Raw genomic sequence first — 14,941 nt, 5'->3', positions numbered from 1 at the left:
TACTCATTGTCGGATGGTTTCTGCCCGCGATGATAGGGGTGGGACGCTTGTCCAGCCGCAACTATAATGAGGCCCTAAGTTCCTTTTCCTCTCACCTCCAAAATACTATACCCTAGTCAAAGAGTTGTGGCTTCAAGCCTCTCTCACACTAAATTCCAAACCTACCATCATCAATACTGCTAAATCCCTGGCCTTCATGCAAGACAGAACCCAAATTCTACTGGCCACAGCATTACACAACAATGCACATTACCAAATTAAACTCATTAGGAGAGTGAGGTCTTTCTCCCTTTCAGACAACTTCAAAACTGTGGATCACACCTTACCCCCCTTCATGCTGGACATGAAATCTCTATTCTGGAATTTAGCCCGAAACTTCAACTTACTCCATTAAAAGCAGCCCTCATCCCTGCAGCCCACTTTAGAATTAGTGCAATAATATTAGGCCATGCTACCCAAAGTCAACAAGAACTGAACTGGTTCCCCAATCAAGTTACAGAGAAACCGTGAGATCGCCTGCTCATAAAACAATATCAAAATTCTAAAGCAACCCAAATGCATCCTAACAAGCACTCATGTCTACCAACCCATTATTGCAGAAGATAATGATAGATGCCACAAGTTTAACATTTACACTTAAGGGATTGCAATAAATAGCCAATATTGCAGTTGGGCTAATGCAAACAAAAGCAGGTTGCATCGTGGATAGAGACACCATGAGAAATATGCACAAATTGTCAACATGCAAAAATAAATTAAAGGGAAGTAAAATAGATCATGGGACCTTTAAATGGAGGTGCTAGAGTAAGATCAGACCAACAGTATGCCAACCATCAATACGAGTAAGGGTACGAGTAAGGGCATGATGTCGGACCTACAAATGCTCTCTTACAATCGCCTCAGACTGTAAAGCCAGGCGGCAGAGGCATTTTACACATTGCAGACTCACTCCAAAATATATTTAATTGCTACAGTCTGGCCATGTGTGGAGCAAACCATTGGTATGGATGAATTTCTATTCTTGACCTGTTGAAAGTGGAGTATAACCCGTGCAATAGTATATTTAAACATCTTTTTTCTCACAAGGCCTCCACAGCCGAAGATGATTCGGTGTGCAACAGATGGACTTGTATTTAAAGTGTGGTAGTATGAGCTGTTAATACTTTTAAGGCCTTTGTGATATTCATATGGCAACCCACAGGCTTAAAGAAAGCACATCAAACCGATAACGGGTGTCTTTTCTGCATAGGAATATGTACAGAGACATGTTGCAAACCTAAAACGCAGATAAAAATGCCTCCTTATATAGGAGAGTCTGGAATCAGCAGTGCAATGTTTAAATAGTCTCTCATTGCATGTGTTCAGGAGATATGTTAGAGCTGAAACTTAATCAGTTTTTGGTATTAACGGGATCTTTCAGTAGACTCATGGAAAAGAGTAGACTTTCGCTCAGCCTCTATACCCCAACCCCCACACTTTGATAAGGGATAGTGCTTCCTTCTGTAGAAGTCCTTTGGAAGAAATTAACATTTTTGCTGTGTCATTCCTAGGTAATGTGAAAATGGAAGTGGAGTCCTAATGCAGCCTGGACTCAGATGGAAGGCATTTCTATGTTACTATGTTACTGGGTACTTATAGAGCGCGCGGCTACTCCCAAGAGTGTCTGGTGCTTTCATGTCTTCAGCTGCGGCTATATTTGGAAGACTGTCTAGTTCACATCCACACAGGTTGCAGTGTCCTAGAGGCTGCAAGTGCAAATTTGTGTTTATTACATCCCCCACCCAAAGCGAGGGATAGCCTCGAATCATATGTGCACCGCCTCGGTTTGATATCTGTTGCGGAGTGTCTGACAACTCAGTCTGCCAGGTCCGTAAATACGATGAGAGCTTGTTTAGAATAGTGCTGACCTCAGACTAGAAATGCAACATCCTGTCCTTGTTGGAGTTTGGCTTCAAAGCCCTTTCGTTGTCATTCAAGACCACTCTACTGCCTATGTAACAAGAAGAGAGTCCGAGCCTTGAGGTAGTATTGTACACTTTGCGGGTGGTGCAGAAGGATTGAATCCCTTAAGGAGTTAAGCAGACACTCCAATAGTATGGCTTTGGTTACATCAACTCAGTGTAGTTTTAAAGAAGAACCTTCTATTACAACAGGAACAATGAGGTCAGAATTTTCTGTAATTGCTTGGATGCATTTTACAGCGTACGCACTGTGAAAACAGAGCAAGCGTCAGACTGAGATCCATTTTGACTCACAATTCAGTCATTCCTTTTCTTCCACAATGGAGGATGTTGAATATGGTCAAAGGGGATGCATGCAACTTACCCTGTAAGCATCTGTTCATGGCATGCAGTGCTCTAGATTTACACGCTGTGCTTAGAAGAAGTCTTCGAGTCACGATGTATGGTGACTCCACCTAGAATGCCTTGGTAACAGGGACCCTGAAAAGTGAAGTGTGTTCTCTGTTTTGAAGGTAAGCCGCGACAGCGGCTAAGTGATCAGTCTGACAGAAGTATAAGCAAGACCTGGCTTCTGCAAGTGAAGCAGATAGCAGAGAATGTCTTGAACTGCTGATTTGAGAGGTTCAATATGTCTAGGGAGACAGCAGCGCACAAACTGTTTCCATTTGACTGCATGGCAGGCTCTGGTGGTAGGCTTATGCGCCTCTTTAAGGATGGTCATATGCTCTGAAGGCAAATTAAGGTACCCAAACTCTAGCACTTCAGGAGTAAAATCGCAAGATTGAGATGTTTGGGGTCAAGGTCTCAGAGTGTGCCCTGTTTTTGAAAGAGGGAAGATCCGCACAGTTGGGCTGCTTCCGATGGGGCACTAGAGACAGGTGGAGGAGAGTGGTGAACCAGGGGTGTCTTGCCCAGGTAGCGGCTACTAGGATGAGAGTGAGGGATGTCTGCTGAAGCTTTCAAACCGCAAATGGAGGAAGTGGGAGAGGCGGAAAAGAGTATGCAAATATTCCTGACCAATTCCTCCGTGATGCATTGCCCATGGACTGTGGGATCCTGGAGGAGCAGTTTGGGCATTTTGTGTTTTTGGAGGAGGCAAAAAGGTCTATGTGGGGGAACTCCAAACAGCAGAAATCTAGGAGTAGAACTTGGGGGTGAAGTTCACACTTGTGGATTTGCTGCTGCATCCTACTGAGGAAGTCTGCAAAATCATTGTCCACCACGGGTATGTATTCTAAGAGCAGAGGAACTCTGTGATGGGTTGGCGGCCGCCAGATTCCCTGGGCCAGTCGAGAGAACTGCAGTGTGTTCTGCCCGGTTTCTGTAGGTAGAACATGGCAGTTGTGTTGTCTGTATGAACGAGTACTACTTTGTATTGGATACTAGGGGAGGGGACGACTTGAGGGCTAGCTGGTTGGCTAGCAACTCCAGGTGGTTGAGGTGAAGACCCTGATGATGGGTTGGTGAAGCCAACACACTGGTTTGGACCCGGCACCCTCCCAACTCTCGGTACCAAGTCCTTGGTGAAGCCACTCCTTTCACTTTGACAACCTCATTGGCTCCTATGTCGTAACCACCCTTTAAGCCAGCCTCAAAGTCAAGCCATTCGGAGGTGAAAACCAGCTCGGTGCCGGCAGGTCAACTGCCAACGTCAGCACCAAAACGACCAGCATTCAGGGCCACTTTTTTCACCGCCTTTGATGAACAAGAGCAGCCCATTCTCCAACGCCTACAAGAGGAGCTCTACGCCAGGCAACAGAGCATTCTCATCCATCCAGACGCCGGGTGAATCCTAGCTTAGCCTACTGTCAAGGCTAAGGACCCTGGTCCTCGCAAAAGGAAATTGACCTTTGAGGAAGTTCTTAGCCAACCACCAAGTGCCGGTGCACAAGACGCCTCGGCTCCATGACAGAGGTATCTCACTACGGCCTCCTCTGCCCCGCCTTCCTCCACCACACCTTACTCAGCCTCCTTTGATTTCCTCTCCACCAGCAGACCAGCTTGTTGGTGCGCCACTGAAGAGGAGGGGATGCATTGAGCACGACGGTATCAGAGGGTCTTTTTGTTCCTGAAGGCCAGGCATGCCGAACAGGAAGCCTCCTGCTGGTCCGGGAACAGAGGTTACACACCTGATGGTCAGTTCTCAGGTATTTGGCTCAATACGTTGGTAGTACCATAACAGAGTATTTTTTATTGAAGGTAGAGATTTGTCGGATGTTGAAGAGCTGACGGCAGCCCAGAGGGACGAAGCCCTGTGCAGGGCATCAGAAGGTCAATCATCAAGGGAAGGGTGTGCAACACTTAAAACCAAAGAGACTGGTGGATCCAAATGGGCCACCACATCGCATCAACCAGGAGCTGGGTAGGATATGTCTGAGCCCAAAGGCAGAGAAAAAAACGATGTAATAATACCAGCAATAGGTGGAGTCATCATACCTTGTGACACGAAAGAGTTTGAAGAAAAACAATTTGCACGTGTCTGAGCCCAACACTAGAGCAGGAGTATGTACAGACTGTGTAGCTACAAACGCCACAACAAATAATTTATTGTACGTTTTGCTGCTAGATATTCTGACAGAAAGAGCAAAATGGAAACGGAGGAAAAAGTGGAATATTTTACCTCCTGGCTCAAAGAGGCGGAAACAAAATGTCATGAGATATCTACTCAATCAACAAACCAAAATGCGGTATAAGTAACAGGGTGGCTCATCTTCACTTCTCCTTGCCAGAAGTCCAGTTTTTTAACCTTAATATGGCTCCTCTCTTGAGCAGACAGCCTCGTACTCATCCTACAAATAAACGTGGATGTGCCAAGTACCTGATCACATGAAAATTCCCAAAGAACAAAAAAGGTTCCACCGATCTACTTACTGCATAGGAAAAAGAGCACAATAAGACATCTACTTCACTAACTGCACCCCAGGGATCTTTTGGTCTCCCCCACACTGGAGTGGAGACAGAACAACGGGATGCAAACCTGGTGTGAGTCTACTCACACCAGGTTTCCACATTCTTAGCGGCAAGAACACCTACTTCCTTGACAAAGAAGACCTCAGAATGAAGTTATTCCTGCTAGGGACACAGATGTAAGCTGTGCTAAAGCTAAAGCTTGGGCCAGAATATTCCTTGGGCTCTCACTAGGCATAAGGCAATTAACGTCCGTATGTGTGAACGCGGGTAGATTGTTAACGGTGAGGGGATGTCTTAGATATGGTAAGACCTAATACACCAAACAGGAAGCGGGTTGAGGCCATTAAATGTGCATCTCTTTGTTTTAGATCAATTACAGGGAGAAGCTGGAGTTCAAATTTCAGATGCTAGGAGATGAAAGGCTCATGACCTAAGTTGATCTTCAGTTCAACCCAGGGAGTGGCGTGTTATACATTTCAAATAAGTATTATGGCACCCACCAGAATACAAACAGACTAATATTGGTCAGGTCTTTCAAAACAAATGAACAAAGCCAATTCAAACAAAGGAGCGTGGTTAATCAAAACAAAGACTCAAGCGCTCTTACTGTCTTTGCAATGTTCTGCGCAGCTCGGATCCTCCTCAGCTTGAGGTAACCTGGATTTGTACTAATTGCTTTCCCAATCTGGAAAAGAAATGAGCGTATGTGATGAACAGGGCACAAGAGAGTAGGAGATTACATGCACAAATGAGGAGGAACAGCTCAACCCTTTCAGATGCTTCATTCGGAGGATGGGCACAGCGCTCCCATACACAAAGAGCACAAAGGAAGCAGCAGAGGATTTTATTACAAGATTACAAACTGAAACATTACTTACCTGTCATTATATTTTCCATCTCACCATAGTCATCATTCCTGTGGGTCAAGGGAGATTCCACAGCCCACGGAAAATGGAATACAAAAAAAAAACTGCCAAAATCTTTCTATTCTTCTGAAGAGATACCAAAGAGGCTGCAGAATAAATAATGATCGTGTCTATTTAAAACCAACACCAAGCATAAATATATTATGCCTTTACCCCAATTTGAGTTTGATAGCAGGCTGGCTATACCAAGATAGATACCCAATATTACAGGCAACTAACGTTCCCTTCAGCGTCATAGGACGATCACGATCATTCAGAACAGTCAGGATCAAGTGACGAGAAGCACCTACAGGAAACGGAGACGAGGTAAAAGGATAAAGCACAGCCTTTTGATTCACCACCTGTTTGGTGCACCTCTGGCAACTCAAGTATAAAGAGTCCTTGCTCCAGGCGCTGCTTAGTCTGGACGAGATGCTATGTAGGTTGTACCAATAAGGCGATCTATTTAGGTGAATGGGTTTACCCATGAGGTAGCAGACATAACATTTGATCCATAATTTCTATGTAAGAATTGGTATCCAGTATAGATCACTTAAGACTAGGGCATTATCTACTTATCGAAGGAATGATCCTGGCTCTTTAATGGACAACAACCACTTTAGGAGGAACACATGCGGACTGAGGATGCCTCCTTGTATAGCGTTGCCAATATCCAAGCAAGATATAAATAGAAGCTGGGCTGCAGTTCTCACTTGGACAGTAGAGGTCTTTGATCTTTTTAAACCAGGAAGGTGAGAACTAGATGCTTAATTTGCTGGTGTGAATGGAAGTAGGATTAAGTGTAGAGCTCAGGGGTTTTAAAAACGTAAAGAGAGGGAGGGGAAGACTTTTGAGATTTGTGGGCTCCTCGCCCATATACAAGAGTTCTCTTGTCCAGGCCCAATGTAGTCATCAATTATGTCATTTTAGATGTTATCAGTGATATTGTCAATGATGTCATTGAACAGGTCAGGAGTGATGCGATCTGTGAGGTAAGGCAGAGCATGGTGGAGACTCAAATTCTAGTTTGCTCAGTAAACTGCAACTGGTAAATTTCAACATTTGCTTGAGTTTAAAATGTCACATTTTAACGGACATTTTCACCTAATTAGAACGTTACTTAAACCTTTGGTTGTTTTTTTAGTTAAATTCCCCGAGTTTTTTTTTTTTATAAATGTAAAGAATAGCAAACCTAATCATAACACTATGACCTTTGCTTTTTACAGTGAACTTCTATGTTTTATTAATGCAAAGTAAGAGCTTATCATCATACCCAATCCGCCATGGGCAGCCAAACTCCGGATGCATGCGGCCAGGCCGTGAGTATTCTCTCCCCCCATGGTCGCCAACCCCCTCCCCCACACAACCTTCAGCCATACATAGTGTAGGTTTGGGCAGCCAACCCCCCCACGGATACTCACCCCATTTGTTTGTAATTCATTTTTCCTGTACCTCTAGGACCCCCACATAAGGCCAATAATGGCAGTTGCAACACTTCTGTTCATGTTGCAGTCAGCCAATCAGAATTCTCACTCCCAAAAAGCCAAGTCAGCCAATCAGACAGCTTAAATGTTTTGAATTTTAGCCCAACTGTTAGTATATCTATTCAGTTTGAACCTTCATTTCGCCAAAACTACTGACATCAGTTACACCAAATTACAAAACACACACTCTCTGGGTACAGATCTAGCTTTCTTCCAAATTTGGTGTAATTGCATTCATCTGTTTTGGCGGTAGGGCTTCCTAAAATTCCCTATGAAAATTGCAAGGGGAAATTGTGTTTTTTTGGGAACCCCCCTCCCTCGTTTTCTAGGCCCCCACTTAACAGATCTCCCCTGAAGCTTTCCAGGATGGAGCGGAGGTGAATGAACTTTTTTTTGGAAAGCTTTGTGAAGATTTGTCAACCAGAGTCCAAGCTATTAGGGAAAGAAACAAGCATTGAAAATGCATTGGTTTTGCCTATGTACCAAATAAAGAGTTGTTTTCATCAATCATCGACTGGTAGAAGTAAAGAGCTTCCTGACAGATAACACAGGAGGGGAGAGGATCTGGCGCATTGGCCAGAGCTGCTGACTCAAGTGCTGGGGATGACGGTTCTCGTCTCGGCGGTGCCGCGCAACATCCTGTGATTCTATGCAAATCACTTAGTCTCTCCGGGTGATAAATTGTTATATAAATATGTTGCAAGAGTAAAAGGCAAAACTTTAGGAAAATATAGTTCCACCAAAGCAGATGTTAACAGTATTTTGGCTGCAGGAAACGGACAAGAGAAGCAGACAAGGAACAAGCATTGGTAAATGCAGGAAAATATGATACAGCCAATAGAAATGGAGGAAAGGTAAGTGGCACGCACAGGAACAAATGAGAAGCCAGGAAAGAGGAGGCAGGATGCAAGTCCCTTTTAAGTTTACATTAAAAACAATAGATTTCTTAAGCATAACGCAAGCGCTGTGCAGGCGACACCTAAAAATGTTATCCGATGCATAACAGCACAGTGGCGATGGGATTTCTTCAGCATATCCGTTTGTTGGAATTCCTTCATATGGATTCCTCACACTCGCACAGAGAGGGCTGTTGGGAGGTCCTGTCAGAATTGGATTTGTACTATATATTTTAACAGGTGTCCTTTTACCATTCTTGCAGATTCTGCTTCTCCTTCTGCCTGAATAATTTTCTGTCTCTGCTCCTGCTTTGCCTTTTCCACATAGAACTGGGCACGCTGGGCTTCCTGGTGAGCTGTAAGCAAAGCACAATGCTGGTCAATATGTACATTACCATTCTTTGCAAGAACATCAAAGCTTTACACAAAACACAGGGCCTTTCGAACTGCACTTTTTGATGACATTCTTCCAAGTATAAAACATGGCTGCCTCACGTTTGCTAAATAAACCACATATTTAACTAGCACATAGCTCAAAATTATAGGCAGAGGAGTGGAATTTTATAAAATATGTACTTCCATGTCCTTGGATCAGGATGCTTTATACAGGTGCTTGTCCTGTAAAGAAAATCCACTTGTCCCTATGGTGCGATACAGTGAGGTGATAAATTATGGGACTTCTCATTATATCAGAGCTGTAATAGCCTCTCTGATTAAACCAGGAGTAAGATTATAGCAGGGTTTGTATTCTAGCAATTTCATGGTTTTGCCATTGTGCCGCAAATATACATACTGGGGCTGGAAGTAGAGGGAAGGGGTATTTTGAGGTTGGAATGCCTTTTTGAGTCTGTGCACACCTACAAGGTTGCATGTTTAAAGTTTTCCACCAACTCGTCTCTAATCTTTTCCCACACTGGGAAAGGCTTGAAATGTACTTCTTACAAGGGCAGAAGTAAATCTTTTTCCAGGGCAGGAAAAAAGGGCTTGTAGGGAAAGTGAACTTGCAAATGCTCAGGACCTTTTCATATAAGCAAATGCACACATGCATATTTGCTCAGGGTAAAATGTCTTCTAGGATACAATCTTCTGAATTAATGAAAATCGCATTTCTGCACTAATGCAAGGACATTTACCACCATGGATGCACTTTTGTGACTTTCTTTAAGCAGTGGGCTCTTAATTAAATCTAGCGGTAAACAAGATATTTTGCTTTTATCAAAATAAATATTTATTACTTGTTGTTTTGAGTATACATTTTATTAGCAAATAATCATCAGTCTTGCTTTCAAGATTCTGAATCTAATCAGAGAGCATTCTGGGAGCATTAGAGGTAGCCTCATGATGTTAAACTTTACAAACTTGGACACTTTTCTTTTTTTACTGACAGTAGTGCACATAACTCACAGCACTTCCTATCAGCGCTCACCCTAATAAAGGATTTCAAGTAATGGTTCATGTACATCATGAACATAGATGTACAAATCTTACTTTAACTGCAGACAATGATCTTTTACAAATCCATAATGTGGTACTGTGAACTGGTAGCTAAAGGGCTTGTGCTGCAGGGGGTTGGGCCTACTTGTCCTAAGTGCAAAATAAACATGAAAACTTGTTGTCCTTGACCCCAAGCAAAAAATGTTGTGGGGGCCTGAATTCCAGACCCCTAATTTAGGACCAACCCACTGGAATTAACTGGCTACAGTAAAAGTATTACCATCCCAGCTGAAATGAGTAGTAATTTAGGACCAAGACTCACACGCTCCTCAATGCATCCGGCGAAATGACAATATTAGCTTGATTCTTAAACGCAATCAGCGCACATCCACTCACTCCTACTCACAAAAATAAAATGCAAAGATGGGTCCAGCCCCCTCCCAAACCGAAACTACCTAATTTACATCTCCCTTCTCACCACACAAAAGCCAGTGGCGTAGAGGAAACATTACACAGTATGCTCATTAACACTCAATCTGCTCTCCGCTGCTCTCCGCTACGCAGATTGCATAGAAGACAGCATCCCTACAAACTCAATGCATTATTTATCACTGAAACATGTCTCCTACACCTACACCCACACCCTTGATATGCAATGCACAGGCTACAGAATAAAACACACTAACAGAAGGCAAAATCTGGGAGGAAGGCTGGCAGTCAACCACAGTCCTATTGGCCCTGCCCTCTCCAGAAAGCCTAAAGCCTACCATCCCTTAAATGCTCAAGTGCTCCACCTATAAAAGTGTCTTCAAGTCTAGCTACATTGAAAGTAGCAACACCTTAATCGATGAAACAGGTAACCTAGTCATCGATGCATCCATCAACCACACCAAAACCCCATAGCTCTGTGGAGACTCTTTATTGAGGCTCTTTGATGTTCATCCTACTGTGGCTGGAGATCAAAGGAGCAGAAGGCGCACAGGAGATACTGAATAGGTCTTGTTTGTCACTCAGGGAGGTCAGCTTTACTTTTTCACAGCCTCCTACGACAGCGTCATGGAAGTGAAGGAGGAAGCGTTAATAAAGGTTTGGTCATGAAGCAGACAGACATCTACTAACAGCCTCCCTTTCTTTTCCACAGAGACATGTCCCAGGTTTTAGGGTGCTGTGTTTGACTTAACCAAATAAGTATGAACATAGGCAGTTTGCTACCAACCATCACACACAAAGTTAAACCCCATTGACACGAGATAAACATCAGAGCGACCGTACAAGATTAAGTCTATTCCTTCCTGGGCACGCTTGCAATCATTCTTGATGCCACCGTGACTACACACAAGAGAAACTGCAACAGCACTGCGTATCTCAAAAGATTAAAGGAATAAAAGCAAATCTCTCCACCTTCATGGATACACGCTGGCTACCGGTCAAAGCCTCCATCATTTTTTAGGCCTGCCACAAATCAACTGAAGGGCAGAGACAACCAGTGTCCCACCCTCCCTAGTGCAAGGGCGTGGAAGGGGAGTCATCACGGACCGCTGAGTCGCAATGGCATAGATCAATGGATTGCAATTGCATTAGCAAATCACTGAGAAGTTACTGACAATCTCAGTGACTGACCCCTTAAACAAGGTGTTAACCGATTCTCAAAGAGTTAGCTGTCCCAGTGGGAGAGCTTACCCTTTGGAAATCATGTCATTCAGCTTCAGGAGGGGGAGGCGGGCTCCACAGTAGGCAACAGAAGTCTAAAGAAGACCTACGAGGAGGCAACAGATGCTAAAGTCAAACATGTTGAGACCGGGCTTTTGTGGATTAGATATTCATGTGCGCACTAAAGAAAAAAATACCTCTAGAAAAAGACCTAATGACGACAGTACGCTTGAAGCAGGCAAAAGATAAATATGACCTTCATTATGTGCATTGTGTTACCATTCCCTCTCAGATCCTGAACGAGCTGCCACTGTGGATGCCAGCTTCATATCAGTCAGTAAACTGGGATCCACCAGAGTGGGCCTTGCTTCACCTTCGAACGCAGCAAGCTATTTTCAACAGAGTAGATTCCTCTGAAGAAACTGGCTTCCCATTTGGTCCTGGGCTCTGGCACTAGCTTCCATGCAGCAATGCTTCAAAAACATCTCCACTTCTGCACCCTCCACATTTCTTGCTCTGGGCTATTGCCACTGAACCTACTGTAGCTGTCTGAGTGACTGCAGCCTAGAGTCCAGCATGATCATGTCTGGAAAAACCCAGTTGTTTTTAGAATACAAATTTACAGAATTCAATTTTAAATATCATTCATAAACAGGATCCTCTTATGTGGTCCCCTTGTAACAAGCCTGTATCTTGTATAGGGGAGATCACAACAGTTTGCTGCCTATTTTGCCACACTGTATAGAGGGTTTTTCTTTTTTGGCAAGCTCGGAGTCGTATACGCAGCGGACAAAGTACTGGGGAGTGTTAATAACTGGCGATGATTATCCCTCAGTCTTTCATCTCTTGGCAGTCTAATATGGCCCAAAATGCTTTATCCAAATGTTGTGCAGAATGTAAAAGTCCTATTCTCTTTGCAGCCGAAGCCTCATTATGGGGTTGGTCTTGGTAGTTCTGGTTTCTTTAAATGAAAAATGAAAAAGACGAGCACTGGTGCTACCGGTAACCTGTCGAGAATCAACACGTCTAATATGCCTTGATCCTGTAAACGGACGCAGTGCTCATTAACTTTGTTGAGAAAAAAGGCAGAAAGCGCTAGCTGTCAATTCTTTTCCAGGTGTGAAACAATAGCGGGGACAATGTACGGGCCATGCCTGAAAGACCAGAGACTGGGAAGCCTCACCTCTGCTATAAAATGAAGGCACACACTGAACCGGCTTGCGTTGCAGTGCTTGCACTCTAAGCTCAAGTTGCGACGTTAGCAGGAAGTGATGAGTCAGGTCCAAGGAGGACAGGGATGTTATTTCAATGTCCTTTCAAAGCCACTCAGACAAGCGAACATTTCCAATATGATCAAATGTCATGAAAGACAAAGGATAGGATTCTGAAACCAAACACGGGTCACCTCATCAGAAAAAAACACCAGTAATGCTAAGAGTAATTAATAAATGTAGCAACAAGGTGACAGAAGAGCATGGGGTAAATAAGGCCAGCAGACTAACATCTACCTGCAAAGACAACAAGAGGTACAGGAACTAGGCCAGGAACTCGGCCACAACTGCAAGGCAGTGGCTCCAAATAGTGCTAGGTGGCGGTGTCGCTATCCACTCAGATGAGCAGAACTGCAAAGGCAAAAGAGAAATCCAATTTTCCGGAAGGACTTCTCAAAAGGTACCTTCAACATAAAGGGCCCTGTGGAACAGGGAATAGAAAAGCATCAGAGGACATATACAAGTCTGTAATAACTGTTCTCCAGAAAGCAAATTAGATCGAATGCCATTTTTTGTATCCTCTGTCCACGGAGAATCTTAGAAAAACCTTACATTATCTACCCAGAGCCACCTCAGAACCAGCCGATCAACTCATCCAATCCATGCAAACCGCAGCCAAGCTGTCAACACCAGGCTTCTCCCAGAAGCAATACCCAAATTGAAATCAGTAGAGATTAAACATGACAGGAAAAACAGATAAGAGACCAACCACACCAACGCAGCGCTGAAGAACCTCCACCGGCTTCCTCCTAAGTGAAACAAAAGGTCCACTTTAAACCCCTAAGCATCTTACACGGACCAGTTTGACAAAAATGCGCATAATACCCTAGGAACTTGGCCAAGAGATATAAGCCAATGACAGCAGAGATCAACCACTGCCGAATTAGTGGTAACATCGATAATAAACATTATTGGAGGACAAAGGCCAGACAGATCAAGGACTTGCATACCTTTGAACACCTCACCTGAAAGCCAACTGAAAAGCAAGCAATTCAAGCTTCTGGGGAAAAAAAAATGAAATTCACATGTTCTCACAAATTCACAAACTCACATGTTCTCATTGTAACAAAGGAGGCCCTACCCTCTGACCTCAGAATATTTAGCTAAATTAAGAAACCAAAACTATTCCATCGCAAAATAAAAAATTATCAACAAGAACTTTCACAGTAATCATTAAATGATGGTGGCCACAAAGTTAAAAAAAAAATCTAGCTAATTAACTGTACCACAGACACATTTTCCACAATTTGTACAGTGAGGAGATCAGCATTAACTCTCTCCACTTCTTTACATTCCTGTTCCCCTGTCAGAACTACTGTGCATTTAGAAGCCGCTGTTGGTGATAAAAACAGTTGTCAACTTCCTACAAATACCGTATTCAGGCGAACACCCATGTAGCATTCCAGTTTTGCCGTTCTGCGAAAAATCCCACATTCAACAAGTGAATGCAAGAAGCTCAAGTGTTGAGAAATCTTTTGGTAGTTACTCACTGTATAAAAATATAAAAACTGTGGTGCTGAAAACTGTGCACTGGACATAGGGTAGTTAAAATGTACAAATATCTGGCAACTTGAAGTCCAGAATGTGTCCTGTCTCGGGTAAAGTTAATTCCAAGCAGAGAGTATATGAGAAACCTAGTCCTAAGTTCCGTCTGGAGAAACAGAGAAAAATAAACAGCATTTCCTGAGAGCGAAACAGAGAGAGGAAGAGAGAAACAGAGAGATTTAGAGATACACAATTAGAAAAGGCTGTTTTGACAAGACAACTGAGATCTCCTCCAGGCTCGAACCACTTGTTTCAGAAGGTAAACTTGAGAGAATTAAATGAGTGCTGACAGCCAACCCTTATTTAGAGTATATTTATAGTAAAGTCAATCAGCTACTGGAGATTACTGTAGCAAGTTAAAGGTTTTTACGTGAGGTCATGAAAAAAAATTGGCTAACTGTTGCTGTGAAAACACGGTAGGGTCAGTTCAATGGGTGAAGTTCATGGTCAGTTCATCAACGAGAAGAAGTCATAACTCACCAACTTGCTTAGACTCCACGGCAGCAGTGTATTCCCGGCTGAAACTAAGCTCGGTTATGGCCACATCATCCAGAATCAAGTTGAAGTCTCGGGCTCTCTCGGTCAGCTCACGACGGATCAGCAGCGAGACCTAGAAAGGAAGCAAGTGCCAACGAACATACATTTATCAAAAGGAAAATCCTTAGATTACAGAAATGAAAAAACCATATCAATATGATCAAATGAAATCAGATATATGGTCTCAATAACTACCAGTAGAAAGAAATAACTTACAAAGGAAGGGAACATAAATTGTCTTCATCAGCAGAACACCACCTATACAAGTCCACCATCTATCACTCACTCAAAGGTTGAACCATCGTAACAATCCAAACCACACAATTCCCCTTGTGGTTTGCCCCAACA

General features: G+C 43.4%; 1 protein-coding gene across 3 annotated transcripts in view; it reads right to left on the bottom strand.

Annotated features, from left to right (window-relative positions):
- Nucleotides 1-14,941, bottom strand: part of LOC146786173 (prohibitin-2-like) — a 69,947-nt gene that overhangs the window by 13,117 nt on the left and 41,889 nt on the right. For 2 of the 3 annotated variants that reach the window (XM_085635721.1, XM_085635722.1), the window contains exons 6-8: nt 14,537-14,666; nt 8,409-8,512; nt 5,479-5,556 (exon numbers count right to left, since the gene is read on the bottom strand). In XM_085635721.1, coding sequence (XP_085491847.1) covers nt 5,479-5,556; nt 8,409-8,512; nt 14,537-14,666 — 312 coding nt within the window. Of the gene's footprint in view, nt 1-5,478; nt 5,557-6,948; nt 7,073-7,126; nt 8,513-14,536; nt 14,667-14,941 lie in introns of those variants that run through there. The other variant, XR_014970862.1, reaches the window with a different exon arrangement.

The sequence above is a fragment of the Triturus cristatus genome, chromosome 11 (genome assembly GCF_964204655.1).
Source record: "Triturus cristatus chromosome 11, aTriCri1.1, whole genome shotgun sequence".
Classification (NCBI taxonomy): domain Eukaryota; kingdom Metazoa; phylum Chordata; class Amphibia; order Caudata; family Salamandridae; genus Triturus; species Triturus cristatus.
The sequence above is the reverse complement of the archived record's forward strand: the minus strand, read 5'-3'. Positions and strand labels throughout refer to the sequence as shown.